Source organism: Metopolophium dirhodum, chromosome 6 (genome assembly GCF_019925205.1).
Source record: "Metopolophium dirhodum isolate CAU chromosome 6, ASM1992520v1, whole genome shotgun sequence".
NCBI classification, from domain to species: domain Eukaryota; kingdom Metazoa; phylum Arthropoda; class Insecta; order Hemiptera; family Aphididae; genus Metopolophium; species Metopolophium dirhodum.
Genome location: NC_083565.1, coordinates 31783071 through 31805732, shown reverse-complemented (window position 1 = coordinate 31805732; position 22662 = coordinate 31783071). Strand labels below are relative to the sequence as shown.

Below are 22662 nucleotides of genomic sequence, written 5' to 3'. Positions count from 1 at the left end.
ATAATATTTTCATACTTATTAAGTTTTTTTTATAGGTAACAACTTGTACGGGTGGGCAATGTCCCAGTACATGCCGTACGGTGGGTTCAACTGGGTCGAACCTACATTAAACGGACTTGATGATTTGAACGACACATCACCCATAGGGCGAGTGTATGAGGTGGATGTAACATACCCACAAAAATTACATGATAAGCATAACGACCTGCCTTTCCTGCCGCAAAACAGCGTGCCTCGAGGGTCGAAGGTGAGGAAGTTTATGGCGACATTTGAGAAAAAGGAGAATTACATCATACATTATAGGAACCTACAGCAGGCCATTAAGAATGGTTTGATAGTTGAAAAAGTAAATATTTATATTTTATAAGATTTTAAGCAGATTTTTAACATTTCTCTTATTTTTTTTAGGTACACAGAGTTATTCAGTTTAGCCAGTCGGATTGGTTGGCTAAATATATTAAGTTAAACACAGAGATGAGGAAGAAGGCTAAGAACGATTTTGAGAAAGACTTTTTTAAGCTGATGAACAATGCTGTATTTGGTATGTTACTTTATACTATTTATTATATTTTTATTAATATTTTATTTTTACAGGTAAAACAATGCAATCGAAGAGGAAAGAGATGAAGATGGAGTTGGTGTCGTGTGAGAGGAGGTTGCAGAAACTGATTAACAAGTGTACATTCAAACACTGTACCAATTATAATGAAAACCTAAACGCTGTCGCTTTAGAGAATACAATTATTAGATTCGATAAACCTATATATATTGGTAAATATACTTTTTACCACTTTTATCATACATCTATTAACACATTTTATTATTTTTCAGGATTTGCAGTACTAGACATATCAAAAACAATGATGTATGACTATCATTACAATGTAATGAAGAAACACTATGGCCCTAGATTAACTCTTATGTATACTGACACAGGTAAATATAATTAAAATAATCTCATGTATATATTATATTAATTTAATATCATTCTTTTTCTAGATTCACTAGTGTATCACATTCAAACGGATGACTTCTACAAAGACTTGGCGGCTAACAGTAGCTTGTTGGACCGGATGGATACTGGCAACCTACCCAGTGACCATCCGTGCTATGTGATAGAAAGAAAGAAGTCCCCAGGATACTTTTCTGATGAAGTGGATGGTGATATAATTACTGAATTCTGTGGATTGAGAGCCAAGTCATATGCTTTCAATGTGTATGCCGGACCGGAGGAAAGAGTTGGTGGTGAAAAAATCAAAGCGAAGGGGATAAGAGGTCATGTGGTTAAAAACCACATGACTCTTGAAGATCATAGGAAGTGTTTGTTTGAAGAAGATGGATTGGAATTATATACAGAGAATGTATCGATAAGATCATTCAACCACCAACTGATGACAATAAAAACAAAGAAATTAACGTATAACAGCTATGATGACAAGAGGGTGGTGCTAGAGGATAAAATACATACATTAGCACATGGACATTATAGTATAGAGTGAGTTAATACATTTATATATTTTTAAATTATTGTAATGATTTTACTTTTATATTTTATAGGGAAGATGAACCCGAGGATGAATGGCCTGAACTCGACTATGAGGTAGATGACAGAGGGCGACGATTGAGTAAACTGGATAAAGAGTTTATGAGGGAGCTTCTTTGTTACACAACTAAATAGTTTTATTTCAGAAACTTTACTTATTTTTTTGTTATATAGTTTTATTGTTTTGTTATATATTGATTATTGTAAATAACTTGTAAATATTATCCTATTAATTGTTATATAATGTAAATACTTGATAATAGATTATTGTGTAATTTGTAAATATTTTTGTAAAATATTAGATTAGTGTATAAATTTGTAGTATTAACACCTTTATAATGTATACTTTGTATGTAAATGTATAATTTTTATATTGTATAATTTGTAAATACTCTATACCGTATCAGTATGCTTTTGCTAGATATGTAAGATAGTTTACAATGTTTTCTTGTAATATTTTTTTTTTCCTGTATAATTGTTTAAGCTATAACCATGTTTTTGCCAATATATTTAATTAAAAAATCTTATAAATGTATAAATAAAATAAAAAACAATGTTAAAATATTATTATGTTTATTAAATAAAATGTATACAAAAATCTTTAAGAATTATTTATAAACCATTTCCTTATAGCAAATACTTTATAGAATGTACATTGTTTTGGATTAAATTCCATATGAAAAATACAGCAAGGTAAGGTTTCTTCATCGCATATTTGATCCAAACGTGGACATCCAAGGTCTTCAATGTTGATTATTGCGACTTGAGGTATAAATTCTGCGAGCATCTGTTTTTTCTGTTCGCCTTTGACATAAATGCAGGTGAATTTTAATGAGTTCAATATTCTACTTAATTCTTCATACTCAACATCACCATATTCTATAGTTAGTTTATGATAGTTATGTTCCAGCCACTTGTTAGTTTTTTCACTCTTGTTGTCTTGCATAGTTTTTGAATTTTTAAAAATCCAGTGTTGAGTTGCCCACGTTGCTGTGTCGACTATAGACATTTCTTTAATAAAATATTTATTTTTTGTTCCAAGAATGCAATGCATGTCTACGATAGCCGACGACATAATTACAGGTTTTATTAAATTATTGTAAATATTTATATCACTGACAGAGGACTACCGCACACAATGGGGTATACAGGTCGACTGAAATTATACTTCAATTTCTCATATATTTAACCAACTAATTAGTAAGTATATTAAATAAAATTAAGTTTTCTTAATTTTTTTGCCTTCAATGATCTCTAAACGTGAGTTTAAATCTGAAATATATGTTCCATGATTCGGTAATGAATTTTCATCAAATATTCCAGTTATACGATTTACTTCAGCTTTTAATTGAGCCACGTCAAGCCCCTGGATAGCGATTGCTGTACTAGTTTCAGCACAGTTATTAAATAGCTCCGACATACGATTTTCGCAATTTAATAAAGACTTATTACTTGTTTGTATATTATTTTCCAACAATTGTATCTTATCATGTAGATTAACAATATTACTTTTCAAAGTATCAATTTCTTTCTGTTGGAGTTTCGTATCATTTAGTATCGTTTTGTTACTTGACTGAATATCTGAAATAATTCTCCTAGTGTCACTCACCTGAGAACTACCAAACACGTTCATAGTTATAAAACGACTGACAATATTTTTTAACATCACGTGTATTTATCCAACTATTATGTATATTATCGAATCCTAGCCACTTGACGTACATTTGATCGCCCTTTTTGCGAATAATTTTCTCGATTAAATATTCGTTTGGGAAATCGGTCTTGCTTATTTCCGAAGAATAAAAACAACCGGCAATAGGGTTACTCATATAATCTTGCAACTGATAAGTAGCGGGCAATGTTTTATTTATTTTGATAATCTCGAATATTTCCGTAGACCAGTTTGGTAAATAACCTTTTGTAAATACGCCTTTCTGTGTGCTTATACGAACTTTATCACCGACTTTGAATTTAATTTTTTCATTATTAATTTTACGCTGTTTTATTACCACTGAGGCGGGGTCGGAATCTGCTTGTATTGGTGTCATTCCTATAGTCCTGTGTGGTGAATTATTGTATTCGTCGAGCAACTTTGGTAGAATTGAAACCCATTCGTGAGAGCCACGTGCAGTAAACTCCTTATACATTCTCCCTTTCAAAGTACGATTCATCCTTTCTGCGATGCTAGCCTTTAGAATACTGAAAGTTGAATATTTGTGTATGCCATACTTGCTCATCAAAGCGTCAAAAGTGGTGTTGTAAAATTCTTTTCCGTTATCGAGTTGTAAAAGTTTTGGTGAACGTTCGACTAATATTGTAGCCATCGCGCTAGTAACTTCTTTACCTGTCTTAGACTTTAACGGTTTCGCCCAAGAAAATTTCGTAAAACAGTCAATTACAACCAGGATGTATTTGTAACCACCATTTACTTTTGAATATGGTATCATTTCAACCAAGTCAGCTTGCCATAAATCATTTTTTCCATAGACGTTAACTCGACGCCTAGTGAAATTTTTCCTTGCTGGTTTATGAAGTTCGTTAGCGATTTCCCGTTTAGACATCTGGAACTCGCTTTATTAGACCGGCCTCACGTAATTCCTCGAAAATCGATATTATTTCGTTTGAAACGCCTGTATTACCAGCGGCCTTTGACGCTAGAAGTAGACGTAATCGATCGACCAACTCGTTTGGATTGTCCCAATACACTAAGTTATTTTTCTGCAATTTCATAGACAGTCCACTGCCCGAGGGAAATAATTTATTGATGATTGATGTATATTTAAAGCCACCCTTTTTTATTATTTTTCTTCCAATAGCTATATGTGCTGATGTCTGTGCCAATATAGATTTATACACATCTAAATCGTTATCGGTATAAACAAGCGGATTTTTCAAAAATAATAACTGAATAAGACCTGAGGTTAAGTTATAAACAGTACCGTCGTCAATAAGTATAGTGTTTTCGATGAATTTTACTTCTTTATCGCCCAATATAATATGGCCATTTGGAAGTTTTTTCGGACCGTATATTTTATCCAAGTCTGTAGACTGTAGCCAATTTTCAATTTCCTGTTGATAGTCGTCTGCAAATGAGTTTTTCGAGCTGACGTTAATATTTTCTTTGTTTAATCGAGGTTTATTCGATATTTTAGTTAATGGATCGATTATTGGTTTTAATGTCTGTGTCATTAGTTGTTGAACATTATCCGAGCCTGTTTTTAATGCGATATATTTACGTTTAATACTTTCCTTAGCTTTGACAAGCTCATCTAGAACAGTAGTTGCATCCGTCATGACTACGTTTTAAATGATAATATTTATTAATTGTATCGCCTTATATAAGCACATAAGTATCAAACCCAAAACGATAACGTCCGTTATCACGCCCACAATCTTTACAAATAACAACAAATGTAAACATCTCACGGTTCCAACATGTCATACAAAAATTTTTAAATTGTACATATGTCATGTCCCCTGAACAGTGCTCTTGATATACATGTTTTAAATTAGTTTCATCTTGTTTGAACAATACTATTAAATTTGCATTATCACGTATCAGCTGTTTAGGTACTTTTGAATAACTCTGAGCCAGATAAAATATATCAATTTTATTGTGGCGACCTCGAGAAAAATAATCTCTTATTACATTTTGTTGTTCTCCGATAACATCATCCAAGATAAAAATTGAGTTCGGTAAAACTTTCTCGGGAGGAATTACTTTATCATTCTCGAAAAAGGTAAAAATGTTGATACCATCAATACCGTCAATAATACGTTTCAGTAATTTATATTTCGGTTGTTCCAGCGTCTTGGAGTATATGTAAACGTTTTCAAATCGCAAACCGTTTTCATCGACGAGTAGAAAATACATCAGATTGGTTTTACCACAACCAGAGCTCCCAAGTACCAACGACCTTATCGTATTTGGGAAAAGTTCACCGTGTCTCAGCTGAATTGTCTCGGGGGTATCAATGTTATAAATCCGAAGTTTTTTCTCTTGATCAATAAGACGCATTTTTTTTAATTTTTCACTATAAATATAGATGCAATGTTAGCGATAACGTCACACGATGTCTCACGTTCGTAAGCGAAACAACAATAAAGGATCCGGTCTTATTAACTCTGTTATAAATCATTTACCCGTGGAATTGCATTTACCAGGCTATAGGTAAGTCACTACATAATATTATTGTTATTATTAAAACCTGTCTACATTTTATATATTTGTTATAGATTTGCCGGTCCTGGAACCAAATTAAAAGAAAGACTAGCGCGTGGAGAACGCGGAATAAACCGTCTTGACGAGTTGGCCAGAGCCCACGATATCGCATACGAAGAAAGTAATTCACTAACCGATAGACACAGAGCGGACGAAGTATTAGAAAATCAAGCTTGGGAAGTGTTTAAATCTAAAAACACAGGTATCAAGGAAAAAGCTGCGTCTTGGCTGGTCACTACAGCCATGAAGGTCAAACGTAAGATTGGAGCTGGTTGCGGATTTAAACAAATGGTTTTGGCTGCTAAAAATTCGATCAAAAATAAAATTAACGAAAAAAATATAACTAAATTAGTAAAAACATGTCTGTCAGCTGCGAAAAAATCTAAAAAATCTAAAAACAAGAAGACTAAAACTTCAAGGATTATACCGATACCGAAAAAGGGCGGTGTTTTACCATTAATACCTATTTTTGCTGGTTTATCTGCATTAGGTGCACTTACCGGAGGTGTCGGTAATATAGTAAAAGTCGTGAAAGAATTAAATTCTGGTAAAAACACTCCTATTCATTTAGGCAAAGGCTTATATCTAGCACCTCACAAGGGTAGTTCTTATAAAATCGTAAAAGGTAAAGGTTTATACCTAGCACCATACAAGGGCGGATCAGTTAAGAAGAAGAAGTCTAGGTCAAAAAACTAATTGTTACGTTACCCGATAGAGCGTTGTTCGATTATGAGGTTATAAAATACGCTGTCATGTTGAAAATACCTCATTTCATTGGCGTATTTTCTAGAGACAAGTTGCCACAACGTTTAAAAAATCAAGAGTCGGCTGTAGTTAATTTAGATACTGAAATCGGTACAGGTACTCATTGGGTAGCGTATAAGAAAATCGGAAAACAAGTTAAATATTTTGACAGCTACGGAAACTTACCCCCTCCGTTAGAATTACAGAAATATTTCAACGGGTGCAGTATCGAATATAATTACGATAGACATCAAAAATATAATACAACAAACTGTGGTCACTTGTGCTTACAATTTTTATCATGTACACTATAACGTTAACCGGCAACTCGAGTGAATTGTCATGCGACTTTTTTCCACCTATAGAAGTCAGTAAAAATGCTAAAATCTGTCTGCTGGGTTTTCAAACAAATAATTCTATACCTAATGTAAACGAAAAATGCAGCAAAATAGGAATCACAAATAATATCGCTGGTAAGCGTACAAGCGGAAGCTATACAATACCCACTGGATCTTATGAGTTGAAGGAAATCGAAGCGGCAATAATACGTGTATTACCTAATTCAGATACTTTATTCATGTTGAGAGCAGATAATATTACATTAAAATGCTCAATGTTTTGTAGCGAAACTGTAGATTTTTCCATGCCTGATAGTATAGGACAGTTATTGGGGTTTAAAAACCGTAAGTATGGTGCTAATGTCAATCACGTATCAGATGCGTTGGTCAATATTACTAAAACAAACTGTATATATATCGACTCAAATCTGGTTATGGGTTCATTCGTTAACGGTAAGCAGTGCCATACAATACATGAGTTTTACCCGAATGTACCTCCAGGTTATAAAATAATAGAGGTTCCAACACATTTGGTATTTTACCCAATTAATTCTACATCTATAACGCACGCGAGTATAATTTTAAAAAATCAAGACAACGAGTTGGTCGATCTACGAGGCGAGCCAGTATCGATACGATTATTAATTCAAGACTTGTGATGGGTCTGAAATTTTGTAATATAAATAGGACTACATATGTAAAACCTGTCAGTCGTATTAAAAACAGTAGAAAGGTAACAACTCCGAAGAAGAAGAAATATTCGAAACGTAAACAAGTTGATCATAGTCTAACAGCAGATAATTTGGCTTTTCTACGCTCGCTGAACGCTATTTAATATGGACGATTTGTATTTGGATGTAACGGCTGGATACACCGACGATTGTAAAATAACTCAAATTGACTATCATTCTTTTTTACCGTATTCAACATCTGCTCTTTCCAATAACGATGAGGTGCGTATTGCTCTGCATAACACAGAGTCTTATACTTTACCATGTGAGAGTTATATTTACATCGAGGGGACAATAATCAAACCTGTGGAAATAACTGACGAGATTAGATTCATAAACAACGGACTGGCATTTCTTTTCTCTGAAATGAAATACGAAATAAACGGTACTCAAATTCAGAAACTCGTCAATCCGGGTATATCGTCCACATTAAAAGGATATTGCTCGTATAATAAAACAAATATTTCATCGCGTCATAATGCTGCTTGGGATAGCGAAATTAAAACTGCTAATAAAGATTTTATCGATAACGACCATTTTAACGGATGTATTAATCTTAAAGATTTGTTTGGTTTTTGTGAAGATTATAAGCGAATTTTAATAAACTGTAATCAGCAACTTATATTAAATAGAGCATCGATTGATATCAATGCCATCAAGCAGTTTAAAAATAATGAAGTTGTCACAGACGCTCCTAAACTAAAAGACGTTAAAATAAACATAACAAAAATATTGTGGCGGATGCCTATAGTGAGAGTTAGTGACAGAGAAAAAATTAGACTGTTGAGAGTAATCAATAGTCAGAAACCACTGACATGTGCGTTTAGATCGTGGGAACTGTGTGAATATCCATTTTTACCTCAAAACACTTCGCATTCGTGGAAAGTGAAGACATCCAACAAATTAGAAAAACCTAGGTATGTAATAATCGGTTTTCAAACCGCTAGGAAAAATAGTCCGACTAAAGCAATGTCGTGTTTCGACCATTGTAAAATAAAAAACCTAAAGGTCTATTTAAACGCAGAAGTATTCCCCTATGAAGATTTTCAGTGTGACTTTACCAAGAATAAGATGGCGACATTATATCGCACGTATGCCGAGTTCCAGAAATCTTACTACGGACATGAAGATGTGAAACCTCTGTTGAATCGAGCAGATTTCAAAAATCTGTCTCCAATTATAGTTGTTGACATGAGCAGACAGAACGATAACGTGAAAACATCAACCGTCGACCTCAGGATTGAACTAGAAGCAGACGAAGCGTTCCCAGCTTCAACATCTGCATATTGCTTAATATTACATGACCAAATTATAAATTATAATCCATTTAATGGAGAAGTAAGAACCTTGTAAATACTTATTGTAAACCTTACTATTATTTTAATAAATAAAAAACTTTTTTTTAAGTATCACGCTTGTTTTATTTTCATATAAATTAGTTATTTTCATACAAATATTAAAATAGACGTCGCTTAACATCACGTACTGGCGTCGGATGCTTGGCGAAGGTTGACTGAGATCGTTTGTGTGATGGCACTGGATGTTCGGTGAAAGTTGGGTAAGGTTGCGGTGGTGATATCGTCCTGAATTGGTAGAAAAAATCAGGCCCATCGTTTACCTCGCATGCCTGCAGGTTGCGAATCTCGGCTGGTGTCCGTGCAGGTCCATCAATATAATCTAGTGCCTGGGAAAAATAAATATAAAATAAATATTGTGTTTTTATTTTTAAAACTATGTTTATATAAATTACCTTAGCTAAAATATCATCCTTAGGCTGATTAAATCCATCACGTGCAGATGAATCGTCGTGCATGCTGAATATATTGCTGACCGGCGAATAGCTTGGAGACGTTGGTGTATCCATTTGACCATTCTGTAACTAAAATTGTATTAAATATTTTTTTTCACATGTACTACTATATTTATGAATTACCTCATGCGTCAACTGTTGTAACACAGTTTCAGCTAGTTGTACGGTTGCATACATTTGTATTTGACCGATCATGTTTGGGTAAATTTTCTCCGTTCGATCGTCTTGTACGTTTTTAATGAATATTAACATCTCTTCTAAATTTTTCGGTGGTGATTTAAGGTGAGCAGATTTCTCATGTAGATACATCGCAAAATCGTCAAACTGCCTTGTAATTAATGGAGCAGTGTTTATTTCTTTCCGTACAATACTTTCGAAAATACTACATTCAAGATATTGAAGCTTAATAAAGTCCTCCCGATTTAACAGTACTCTGCACCCGTCCTGAGTTTTTGACTCTATTACTAGCACATTTTCTCCGCCATACACCATACTGGATATTTTATGAAATTCCGTCTCAAGAAATATGATGCGCTTGTACTGGACCGTATCTAATATAAATGATAAGATATGCCCCATCATAGAGAATATGCGTCTCAGGAAATCCGGCGATATTTTAACATGACGCGATGGTGTTAATAAATGAACGGTGACTTGAAAATTATCAGTAGGATCGACACCGACAAGTATGAATTTGCGTGCTGTAAAGTTGATCGTGTAGCTTGTGGTTTCGATGAGTTCAGCCGGTGGTGATGGTGGTACATACGTAAAGGTCTTCTTCTTGTATAATGCAGCGTTGTCTTCAATTGAACCAGCCATGTTTTTAAAAATTGTTTATTATAAAAATAATAAAGACTTGGAAAAATTGTAAACACTTAACAAATATAATAAAGACGGAGGAGAATCGTACGTGTGTACACTTGACGACAGACTGATTGAATGCCGACTCTTGCGGAGCCTATATAGTGTCCGTTTCACATTCACGTGTTGTAGATATTTCTCATATTAAATAATATAGGTTTATTTCGTGATTTTCGGCTATTTGATCGTTTTCAAAAAAACCTACGCCGTACATCAAATGTTGCTACGCTGTAGATATTTCTGAATTATATCAATAAGCGTTTATTTCGTGATTTTCGGCTATTTGATCGTTTTCAAAAAAACCTACGCCGTACATCAAATGTTGCTACGCTATAGATATTTCTGAATTATATCAATAAGCGTTTATTTCGTGATTTTCAGCTATTTGTTCGTTTTCAAAAAAACCTACGCCGTACACTAAATGTTGCTACGCTGTAGATATTTCTGAATTATATCAATAAGCGTTTATTTCGTGATTTTCGGCTATTTGAATAAATCTACACCGTCATAACAATAAATATATGCGTCATACGATATTTAATAATAATATATGTTTATTTTTAATTTCACACTCAACGTTGATAGTAGGAGTTAATTACTGATAAGGAGATTTATACACCACACACGTTACGGATAATCGTTATCACTAGTGAGGAGTTAATTACTGATAAGGTTATGGTAGTTGCATCAGATGCTGATAGTAGGAGTTAATTACTGATAAGGAGATTTATACACTGCACACGTTACGGATAATCATTATCACTAATTAACTGATGGTGCGGAGGGTGCGGAGGGCGAGGGGGCGAGGAGGTGCGGGGGGCGAGGGGGTGAGGAGGGCGAGGAGGGCGAGGGGGCGGAGGGTGCGGAGGGTGCGGAGGGTGCGGAGGGTGCGGGGGTCAGCGGTCTGAACTCCCCAAATGATACTACTTACCTCCATGGCTGATAAACAGTTTCACATTCTTATTAATAATAAGTACCTATTTATCAATATTTGGTTGGTTATACATTTTAAATTTGGAAGTGCATCCCTTTGTTGTGCAAGTGTAAATAAATAAATAGGGGTACCACAAAGTGTAAAAGTACCTATGTATTCTACGTCGTATCTGTGTTATCACATCGTTTTCGTGGTTTTACGTTTTGTGAGTGGGATATAACATAACCACTTTGATTATTGATGGCATATACAAGGGGAAGTTCTTAATGTTCAATTCAATACATCTTATTGAAGTATATTTTACTATATTTAAAAGTTGTTGGAGGAGCAATAAAAACCAAACATAATATAGCATAATATGGACAATACTACTATAATGTATGATGTACATTATTTTGAACAGGTCAAATATTTATTATTTGTGTAAATTAATTTTATTCTAGTTTTGCGTTGACACTGGAAAAACAAGTTGAGAACAAACTATGTTTACAAATAATTTTTAGGCCATAATAGATTATGAAAAAAAGGACAAACCCAATGAACAAAAATGTGCTAATTATTTCAACTAAAAAATATTGATACCACGTTAGATTCAGAGCGTGAGATATTAAACTAGGTGCTCTGTTATGACGCAAAACGTACTCAGTCTAGTAGACCACCGACACCGCTGGTGAAATGGGCTGGTCTTTGAATCGATCAGAAGCTATTTTAGCGTTTTGTTGGTACCTACGAGAACGGTACAAAGTAATATTTAAGCGTTTTATAGAATTTATTAGAAATAAAATGTCTCACCTGTCGTTGTTGACAATCTCCGAAATGGCGTTAAAAACCGTGTCTTTAGTTACAGAAAAAAGATCCATAGAGATCGCCATTCCGGCGTCGACCAGATTGTCAATATTTCTCGGTTGATCGTAGTTAATCGGAAATCCTAGTAAGGGCGCACCTGCGTCTACAGCTTCGTATACTCCAGATATACCTCCATGGCTGATAAACAGTTTCACATTAGTATGCACTATATGATAAAATATATAATAATGCAGGATTACAGTCAATAACATTATAGTTTAGGTACTATACACAACTATAGTCTACATATGCATATTACGATTACCACATAACGGCACGTACAAAGTATATCGCGTTGTGGAAACCATTTCCGCGTCATCACGTTCTTCGGTTTTTCTGCCATTTCACCTTCGTATTTCCACAAAACCTTTTGCGGAACCTGAGCGATTGCCTCTTTTAACACTTTCAGTACATTTTCCGGTAACGATGCCATCGAAACCACCGTACCGAACGTGAAGTAAATCACTCCGTTAGGCGCGTCGTCAATGAATTCCAAAATGTCCTGTTAACAAACAAACCGATCGCACAATTATTTAACTTTTTAAAATCTAAATACATGTTATATCGCTGGTTCAGTTTCTCTGCAGAATGGATTTTCCAAATTACCCCTATGACAGTGTTGCAAATTTGCACAAGATTTAATTAAAAAATTGATACATTCCTTAGGTAGTTATATAATCAGCGAGCATAAAATATTATAGGTACTGCATGTGAATTTAGTGGCACTGAAACCATTCGTTAAGGGTGGCGGGCGCCACCCTTCTTTTTAATGGGTGATGTTCACTAACTATGCGTTTACACACATATTTATAAGATCCGCGTGCATGCCATTTCAAAATTGCCTATTTTTAACTCTTTAAAGTCCGTCAGCCGCAAATCCCCAATTTTACTAATTATAATATAATATTATTATATTATTTACCTTTGGTATCGGTCCTGGTGGAGTTAGATGTATGCCGCCGATTTGTACGATGTCCGGTGTCAGTGGCCTAGAAGGTTCGGTGATGAAGTGCGTGTTGGTGAAAGTCAACGACGGTCTGACCCGGTCCATAGCGTCAAACGGTCGCGGGTCGGATTTCCGGAGCCTCCGTTCGTTGGTCCAAACCAGCCACGAACTGGAAATCATACGCAGCGTATTGGTGAAACGTTCACCGAACGTTTTTGGTACGCCGCGTCGTGACAACAAGTTGGAGACGGCCGCGGGGTTTGGGACGTGACCGAAGAACGAACGCTCCACGTGCGTGACGATTGGCGAAGGGACGACGTATATGACGGGAACGCGAAGAACGGTAGCCGCGTACGACACGCAATCCGACCGGAAAGCCTCGGCGATCACCACGTCGAATGGTCGGGACCGAAATAAATTCTGATTGTTTAACTCCTTTTGGGTGTAATATAATGTGGAAGCAATAACTTTTTAAATGTATAAATTATATTATATTTTGATGCATAGCCATCTTGAACGGCGTTATCCCGTGAGATTCAAAGCGGTATATCATGATGTAGGCAATCTACTTGCGGTAGTTTGCGTGCTTTTTGTACTGGTGGAAGAGATAAGCGCCAAAATGAGATAAGAAAAAAAAGTTGTATACTAGGTACGAAAGCGCCAAAATCGTATCGTATGAAAGCTGAGAAATCCCAGATGCTATTGTGCCACGCTTAATAGATATTAGGTACATTTAGAACTATATAATATTATATTTTAACAATTTATTATTGACAATTTTGTCGTTGTGTGCTTATGTCATATTATAGCCGTTTGTACGTAAGTGTATAATTTAACTCTAAGTATCAAAGTTATACCAAGTTTTTTGATTTTACTTAATTCAAAATACAGTGGACATGTTATTAATTTCATCTTCAACTATATTGTTCCTAGATAAACGCATTCTCTAGCCACCATTTGTGAAGCGGCCAGGGTTTGATATCCTTTTTTTATTTTAATACAATTCTTCAAAATTAACAACTTAAACTATAACAATCATAACCAATAGCAACCTTACAATAAACAAAAATATATTATTATTATGTTTATTTTTCTTCTGGACAGATGGCGCCGCTATTGTATTTTGGACTTCCAGATTTCCTACTTTTCCGGTAGATTTTCCTAAAAGTGTCTGCCATAAGAACTTTTCCTGACAATTACGAACATAACAATAAAAGAATCAGCCAAATCGGTTAAGCCGTTTCGGAGCCAACCCGTGACACAAAATCTGGACTTGCTTTTATTGTATAGATAATGTGTACTGATTTTCAACAGATTTGCAAATAACAACAAATTAATAATAAATATGCCCCGGTGTACAACAGTTGAGAATAACAATAAATAATAACTATAATAGTGTGGACTGATGCACAACAGTTTTGGAACTACTATATATTATAAGCTCACAATTCAATAAAATATAATAATATGGCTGATGCACAACAGTTTTGGATTAACAATAAAATAATAATTTTGGTACTCACAAATGTGGTTGTGGAGCGTAGCCAGTGTACTTCCTGTTACAATAACTTTACACAACGGTACGAAATACATACATAGTTTAAATAATATTTGAGCAGAGCAACTAAAAAAAAACTAATAGTGGTAGTGGTTCGTTTTTGTTGTATCTAAAAACCCGCAGAGACCACAAAATAAACAACGGGTGCATCACCTATGTATTGGGACGTTTTGTACGTACTGGCTATTTGATGTGTGTGTGTGTGTGTCTGCGTGTGTGTGCGTGAGTGTGATATATGATATCGGGATTCATTATCAGTTATCACATTATATTATAATATACCTCGCACATTAATTGTCTTGTAACTGCGACAGTAGGTACGCCGTGCCTTATCTGATAAGTGATAACCTATATTTACGGGCTATTATAATGTTGTACTTTTATATAATTAAAAATATATAAAATCTGAATGATAGTTATTATATTATTATAGAATTGATAAAAAAGTACATATTATATTTTATGATTTTGCTATATAACAACTAATCGAATATACCTGTTTATGAATTGTAACATCTTAAATGAATTGTTAATTAAAGTATTAAAATGTATTAACTACAGTCATCAATAATATAAATATAAGTAATAACTTTATCTAGACGATAAAAAGTAATATCATGACAATTATTATTAATTATATTTAGTGGGAGGTAATTTTTACGACTCCAGGTAACAAATTTGTCTAGATTTTACTGTATAGTTAAAGTATCATTTAGATAAATCTAACAGTCATACATATTTAATATTTATTTATAATAATATGACGGCTTACCATGGATGTATACAATAACTTAAACAATAATAAAAAAACATTAGGAATTTTCCTGGACCTCAGTAAAGCTTTTGACAGCATTTCTCATAAATCGTTGATACTCATACTTCAATCAATAGATATAGTTAATAAACTACTAAAATTATTAGAATCTTACTTAGACAACAGAAAACAACAAGTAAGAATTATTAATAACACACTTAGTGACGAAATTACAATCACAACGGGAGTTCCTCAAGGAACAGTATTATCACCTATTCTTTATATTATATAATATGTCTCTTCGCTAAGTCATTTAAATATTCACGGTAAACTATTTTCTTATGCAGACGATACAGCCATCCTTATATCTGGGGACAATTGGGACGAAGTTCGTCTAAAAGCAGAAACGGACCTCCACTTAATAAATGCATGGTTTCTTAAACATAATTTAAGAATAAATTACACTAAATCAAACTACATTAATTTCACTCTAGACAAAAGAACCCAACCCAATTCAAATACAATTAAAATCCATGATACAGATTGTAAATCTAATAACTGTTCGTGTAATGTTATAAATAAAACCGAAACTATTAAATATTTAGGTACTATTTTTGACCAACACCTAAAATGGGATACACACATAAATAGCACAATAATTAAACTACGGAAAATTCACTATCTATTCATTAACGCAAGAAAATACCTAAATAACCAGACGCTACGTTTAATATACTTTAGTATGACACAATCTATTATACAATACGGAATAACCGCCTGGGGTGGATTAGGTATTATAGGAAGCAATAAAATATTCAGAGCTCAAAAAAGCATAATTAAAATAATTTTGAGTAAACGAAAAACATAATATGTTTGGATATTATCCAACCAAAGATCTATTTACTGGATTTAAAGTTCTTACGACGCAACAATTATTTTACAGAAATGCCCTATGTTACACATACAAATTTAATTTAATAGAATTCAAACCTAGATACTATATTACATGACAAAAAAACAACTTAGAAATACCTACTGTTCGTATATTAAAATCTAGCCGATGTTTTTCGCAAGTGGGTTTGAAATTATTAACAGTACGTCCTATAAAATATATAAACAATCTATTAAATTATGGTTGTTAAATAATACTAGTGACCTACACCCTATGTAATATACCAGTGTACCTATATATAATGTAGTCTATTTATTTACTTATTTATAATTTCTATTTTTGATGATTTACTTTTTTTTTATATATTATATTATATCTACTTATTTTCTGCAGTTTATGCTTTAATTACTATAGTTGTACAGGTATGTCTATTTATATATTTACGTTTTTGAATTATAGTCAGATATGACGCAATTTCTTACGAAATACCTAAAATATTATAAAAATTGTAAATGTATACCAACCTAGCTCTTAATAGTACTCCATCATCACCGATAAGAGGTTATCCTCAGTGGTGAGATGGGCCATCTAACCATATTATATATATAATCATTAATTACTTATCGAAATTGTATCTTTCTCTTGGCCAATAAATATTATTATTATTATTATTATGAGTTTGATGTCTGATTGGTTATCTACACATGTTGGTAGACGAGATAATAATACCTACTACTTGTAGGTCACCTCGAGTGAAAATTTATTAACGTTCTCTTGAACTTGGTCACCTAGGAAGGCAATACGACTGCTTCGGATCTCGGACAATATACAATAGCACAGCCGACGTCACCAGGTACCAAGGATATGACGATGAGCAGCTGTAAGTGCAACATTATGATAATTAATACGGTCCACTCGGTCTCCTGTATTTTGCTTTAATGCAACTCGAAAAGCGTAAATTTATGGCCAAAACAGGTGTAAGAAAACATATGTAAAATACATTATAATATACAAAATATCATAAACAAAAATTTATTAAATTACATCTCAGTACAAATTATCATGATTTCTACAGTCAAATTGCTTAAAATTAAATTAATTGACTACATAATTGCATTCATCGTATACAAATAAATTCACAAAAATTGTATATTTAAAACCCTAAATCTACATACATTTTACAATTTAACTATATCAAATTAAATTATTTTAACGTAGACATTTAGTCATACATTTCAAACATTCACTTGTTTCCGATCCCGAAACACAAGCTTTTTTACAATATTTACGACACATTACTTCATCGTATAGCCATCACACATCCTCTATCTTCATCAATTGGATTTTCTGATGTAGATTGATCACTGTTTACATTTCCGTCTTTATATCCATATAAGAAACTACAAATTTAAAAAAAATTTATGAGTAAAAACGATTTGTACGCAATTTGTGGACAATAATTTGTGTGCAATAAGTGCATTATATCCATTGAGGTTATTATGATATGACATAGAACTATAATACACGAAAAAAAAAAATAGTTATAAGTAATAAGTAAAACTTCAGTGTATGAATAGGAAAATAAACATTATAAAAATGTACGGAAATAAAGCAGATATTTTATAAAAGTGTCCTGTATTTTTAAGGAGTAGGTACTACTTACTTCTCAAGTTCATGGTCACTGCTGTGCTCTAAGTCATGATTTATGTCTGCACTGTGTGATTCAAAGTTTTCCGGTGCACCCAGTGAGTAACTGACACATGCAATAACCAAAACAATTGACTAGAAAAGATAAAAACGAATTTAAATCACAAAATATGTATTAGTCCATTCATTTAGTCAATATATATAGTTGTATTTATAAGTTATGAAATATATTATGGTAAATTATTAAAGTCATAGAATAGGTGTAGGTACTGATATACTAGTATCTACCTATTTATAGTAATTAGTAAGTATATTTTTCAGCGACATCGGATATCAAAGTTGAAAGTATCTATCTATGGGAATAATATCTTAATTCGTGGTCCAATATATCGTAAGATAACCACAGCCTTTTTACTTCTATACTACTATGGTTAGAGGGGGAGGAAGTCATAATTTTCAGAAAATGTCTGAGATCCTAGGCCCTATCTCCCATACTGGCGTAAAACCTGAAAACAAGCTACTAAAACAAGACCAATGTCCTCAAGGACGGCGGCCGGTCACAAATTTTTTGTGCACCCTGCTAAACACATCGTGCTCTGTTCATAGCACGGTTATCTACTCAGGTTGGAAGACGAGATAATACTACCTACAACCTGTAGGTCACCTCGAGTGAAAATTTATGAACGTTCTCTTTAGTCACCTAGGTGGTCAAGAAGACTGCTTCGGATATCATGGCCAAAACAGACGTAAAAAAACATATGTTATGTAAAATATAATATAATATACAGAATTACATAAACAAAAATGTATCAAATTTAATTTGCATACATCTCAGTACAAATTATCATGATTTCTACAATCAAATTGCATAAAATTAAATTAATTGACTACATAATTGCATTCTTCGTATACAAATAAATTCACAAAAATTGTATACTTAAAATCCTAAATATACATACATTTTAAAATTTAACTATATCAAGGATATATTATTTCTAGACAATTATTTATACATTGCAAACATTCACTTGTTTCTGATCCCAAAACACAATCATCTTTACAATATTTACGACACTTTACTTTACGTTTGTTTATACGGGATCGGAAATCACCAATTGGATTTTCTGATGCAGATGGGTGATTGTTAACATTTCCTTCTCCATATCCATATCCAAGAAACAATCTTTGCCACTTTTTACCCTACTCCTTTCAAATTCTTCAGGGGAATATAAACACTATATTTAAACTATGATTTCCCCCCACCCCTTATTTAAAACTCAAATTAAGACAATTAATAGTGTCATTATTCATTAAGGTAATGCATAGGTATGATATGACATAGAATTAAAAATAAATTAGTTATAAAATAAATTGTAATAAGTAATAAGTAAAACTTCAGTGTATGAATAGGAAAATAAACATTATATAAATGTACGGAAATAAAGCAGATATTTTATAAAAATGTCCTGTATTTTTAAGGAGTAGGTACTACTTACTTCTCAAGTTCATGGTCACTGCTGTGCTCTAAGTCATGATTTATGTCTGCACTGTGCGATTCAATGTTTTCCGGTGCACCCAGTGAGTAACTGACAAATGCAATAACCATAACAATTGACTAGAAAAGATAAAAACGAATTTAAAACACAAATGTAATAGTCCATCCATTTAGGCAATAGTTGTATTTATAAGTTATGAAATATATTATGGTAAATTATTTAAGTCATAGAATAGGTGTAGGTACTGATGTACTAGTACCTACCTATTTATAGTAAGTATATTATTCAGCGAAATCGGAGGCTATACGTTGTTTTCTAGAATATAAGTAAATGAAAATAAAAAACCATAAATTTAAATTTCGATAAAACATCATATTCTAAAGTTTCTTCCACTTTCCAAAACCATTTACAATTCTCTTATCATATAACAATTGTTATTGTTGAGCTACAATAGTTGTATACTATAATAGCTATTACAATTTAAAAAACATTTTAATTGATAATTTACGCCTATTAATTATTATTATTTAAGAAATCATAATATACAGCAAGTAACAGAATGAACTTACCAAAAAACAAAAAAAATTGATGCTACTTAAACGTATGACAAAAATTGATAAACTTATATAATTAGTAAATTACTTAAGAAATATACCCATGTAAGCAAATTTCCAAAAATAATATTTTTAAAAAGTTATTGCGTTCCAAATTAATTTAATAAAAAAAATATTGATGTTCTAAGAAAAATCTAAAAAAAACTGCTTGATTTAGGTAAATGTTTTTATTATCCAAATCGTTCTTATGATCAGATTCACAAATAGGCTATTTCAAATTAATTCAAAAAAATTTAACTCAATTTATTTTATTTTATTTTTAGTATTAAAAATTAAAAATATTTTTATTTTTTATCACATGTGCAAATGGCTATAATTTATTTATAATTAGAACAAAAGTTTTTTCAATAGTCAGCTCAATCTGCACACACTGTATAGTACTCAATACTAGAAAAAAATCAATAAGTAATAATATAAGAAATTTTTACAGTTTTTCAGAAAAACAATTTCAAATTTGTATTGTTATTTTATGTTTTAGAATTAATTAAAAAAAATCTAACAATAAAATAACTAAGTTTTTTTTTCAACCTAGGTTATTTTCTATAATATTTCTATTGTTATTACTATTACATTACCAGTAAATTGAGTAAATTATTTGTATATAATCATATTTGTATATAAAAATTTTAACAGAATTTTAACATTATATTATTAATATTTTTAAACTAATATTTTATGAATGCGTGATGAGCATTGTATTACATTTTCAATCTTTTTTACGCAACGAATAAAATTGTATCGATATATTTAAAAAAAAAATTGAGTAAAAATGTGTACTAATTTTATTAAACATTGAACTTAAGATGCTAAAAAAAAAATTGTGTTATGAATATTTCAATGAAAAAATTTAATTAACTTATAATATATAAATTTCAATTCAGTATAGTTGTGGACTTTATTAGGTAAACAAATAGGTACACAGAAATGATTATTTTATTGAGTTTAAAAGTACAATAATTATTAGAAATAATGAGTTGATAATGTGTTTGGAGTACCTATACAGTACATTCCGCCTATGAAGACATAAATTTAAGTTACGTATCATAAATAATAATAATTACCAGACGGTTCATGTTGATTGTTGGCTAGTGATGAGTGTATAGTGTTTTTCACAAGACAAGTTTAGCAGACGATGAAAAACTGAAAGAAGAAATCTTCAGGTTTCTACTGTGATGGTTCATTGGACGTGGAGTGCCTTATATATAAGGTCCACGGATGGGATTTTCCCAAGCAAGAATCTAATATCCATAATATATTATGCATCATGATTTAACGACTGACCTATGAACATAATACAGATTAGTAACTGATAACTCTAAAATTTTATAATCGTCTCATAGTTTCACTTCATAATTTATACTTAATAATTATTTTATTATACGAAAATACTACCCATTTATCATTTATCAATTGTTATCATTAATTATCATTATCGTTTATCGTCGACGACGATCGATGACGGTATGAAATTTCCAAATACATATAGCTTTAAATTAATATATAACTCTGTACAAAAAGTTCATTGTTGTGGTCCAACTAACATGTTTGATCAAAATTTTGATTATTGAACGAATCATGTTTTAAAATGCAATAGGAAAATGTTTCATTAAAACAAATTATTTCAGAACTAAAAGGTGAATAGAATTTTATTTTGTATTTGCAGATTATATCAAATACTTTACTTTTTATGGTATTTCAATAATTACTTAAATACTTTTAAAAATATTTTGACGATCGTTTGAAGTTTATATTTTTACAACATTGAATATTCACTCAATTTCTAAAGTAGTGATTTTGTTGTAATTCAAAAACGAATGACTGTAGACACTTAAAAATTCAAAACATTAATTGTTTATTTTATCAATTAAAAATATTTCGACTTGTTTTGAGTACCTATATATTATTTCTATAAATATCAATACAATTTTTGTGTTGGTCCAAAATACGTGAAAATTTATTACAAGGCATCTGATATATTTTTGAAATAACAGGTTAAAAATATTAAAATTACATGGGCACAATTTTTTTTATGAGCATTTAAAGTTCGATTATGTACAACATTTATTAAATAAAAAAATTAATAGTTATATTGTAGTTAAAAATTTATAAAATGTTCAACTTTTGTAGCTAAGGATAGAAAACTTACAACAAGGTTCCACGTAAATATATAATATAAATTACTTTATTCACAAGAATAACATCATATATACTTATGACTTATTAATACCATACACGGTGTCTGATCGCCTTCGCTCAGAATGGTTTTTCTTATACAGTGATATTAGGTATATCATTGAATTCAAATTTAATACTTTCCAATACATTGCCCCACTTGTAACCGCCAGAGCAAAACCCACTTGCCCACCTTTATTAGTTTTATTTTTGTGTAAATGTAATGACAATTTCATTTGATGGGTCAAAAAGATTAAAAACGTAATACGAGGCGCCTGATATTATATGACTTACTATAACGTACAACAATAAGGCTAATTCTTCTTTTTTAATTTTTAATTTTTAATTCTTTATTCTAAATTTTTAACGGTAAATCCTAGTGTTTTGCGTCACAATCAAATTTTCCCATTTCTCATCCCTAATTTATAATAATAAACACTAATAAAGGTACAGTCTAACAAAACAAGCACATTGAAACGATTATAACCTTTTATAGTTATCAGTTACTAATCTGTATTATGTTCATAGGTCAGTCGTTAAAGCATGATACACAA

General features: G+C 32.0%; 4 protein-coding genes and 1 long non-coding RNA gene across 5 annotated transcripts; 1 reads left to right on the top strand and 4 right to left on the bottom strand.

Annotated features, from left to right (window-relative positions):
- Positions 1-41: 41 nt before the first annotated feature.
- On the top strand, positions 42-2069 carry LOC132946912 (uncharacterized). Its single transcript, XM_061017031.1, has 6 exons — positions 42-346; positions 409-541; positions 595-771; positions 832-936; positions 1000-1495; positions 1558-2069. Exons 1-6 carry the CDS (start codon positions 59-61, stop codon positions 1676-1678), a joined length of 1320 nt encoding a protein of 439 aa, XP_060873014.1. The 5' UTR covers positions 42-58; the 3' UTR covers positions 1679-2069.
- Positions 2070-2762: 693 nt separating this feature from the next.
- Positions 2763-4104, bottom strand: LOC132947696 (uncharacterized). Its single transcript, XM_061017955.1, has 2 exons — positions 3195-4104; positions 2763-3124 (listed from the first exon to the last, which is right to left on the bottom strand). The coding sequence occupies exons 1-2, from the start codon at positions 4102-4104 to the stop codon at positions 2763-2765; spliced, it is 1272 nt and encodes a 423-aa protein (XP_060873938.1).
- Positions 4105-8693: 4589 nt separating this feature from the next.
- On the bottom strand, positions 8694-10354 carry LOC132947695 (uncharacterized). Its single transcript, XM_061017954.1, has 4 exons — positions 9512-10354; positions 9311-9457; positions 9065-9262; positions 8694-8867 (listed from the first exon to the last, which is right to left on the bottom strand). The coding sequence occupies exons 1-4, from the start codon at positions 10205-10207 to the stop codon at positions 8694-8696; spliced, it is 1215 nt and encodes a 404-aa protein (XP_060873937.1). The 5' UTR covers positions 10208-10354.
- Positions 10355-11612: 1258 nt separating this feature from the next.
- Positions 11613-13918, bottom strand: LOC132947694 (UDP-glucosyltransferase 2-like). The gene is made up of 5 exons (XM_061017953.1): positions 13865-13918; positions 12952-13410; positions 12312-12531; positions 11976-12195; positions 11613-11909 (listed from the first exon to the last, which is right to left on the bottom strand). Exons 1-5 carry the CDS (start codon positions 13916-13918, stop codon positions 11831-11833), a joined length of 1032 nt encoding a protein of 343 aa, XP_060873936.1. The 3' UTR covers positions 11613-11830.
- A 3312-nt stretch (positions 13919-17230) lies between these two features.
- Positions 17231-21087, bottom strand: LOC132946482 (uncharacterized). Its single transcript, XR_009664714.1, has 4 exons — positions 20998-21087; positions 19323-19441; positions 17843-17961; positions 17231-17579 (listed from the first exon to the last, which is right to left on the bottom strand). It is a non-coding gene; the product is annotated as an uncharacterized LOC132946482 (long non-coding RNA).
- Positions 21088-22662: the final 1575 nt, after the last annotated feature.

Coding starts and splice junctions, on each gene's coding strand:
- LOC132946912 (XM_061017031.1), top strand. CDS start 59: ATGTCCCAGTACATGCCGTACGGTGGGTTCAACTGGGTCGAACCTACA. Junction 542..594: donor GATGAACAATGCTGTATTTG/GTATGTTACTTT, acceptor TTATTTTTACAG/GTAAAACAATGCAATCGAAG. Junction 1,496..1,557: donor CATGGACATTATAGTATAGA/GTGAGTTAATAC, acceptor TATATTTTATAG/GGAAGATGAACCCGAGGATG.
- LOC132947696 (XM_061017955.1), bottom strand. CDS start 4,104: ATGTCTAAACGGGAAATCGCTAACGAACTTCATAAACCAGCAAGGAAA. Junction 3,125..3,194: donor ACGTGATGTTAAAAAATATT/GTCAGTCGTTTT, acceptor GAATTATTTCAG/ATATTCAGTCAAGTAACAAA.
- LOC132947695 (XM_061017954.1), bottom strand. CDS start 10,207: ATGGCTGGTTCAATTGAAGACAACGCTGCATTATACAAGAAGAAGACC. Junction 9,458..9,511: donor TACAACAGTTGACGCATGAG/GTAATTCATAAA, acceptor ATACAATTTTAG/TTACAGAATGGTCAAATGGA. Junction 9,263..9,310: donor AGGTAATTTATATAAACATA/GTTTTAAAAATA, acceptor TATTTTTCCCAG/GCACTAGATTATATTGATGG.
- LOC132947694 (XM_061017953.1), bottom strand. CDS start 13,918: ATGCGTTTATCTAGGAACAATATAGTTGAAGATGAAATTAATAACATG. Junction 13,411..13,864: donor AAATTAATAACATGTCCACT/GTATTTTGAATT, acceptor TACACCCAAAAG/GAGTTAAACAATCAGAATTT. Junction 12,196..12,311: donor TCCACAACGCGATATACTTT/GTACGTGCCGTT, acceptor TTTATCATATAG/TGCATACTAATGTGAAACTG.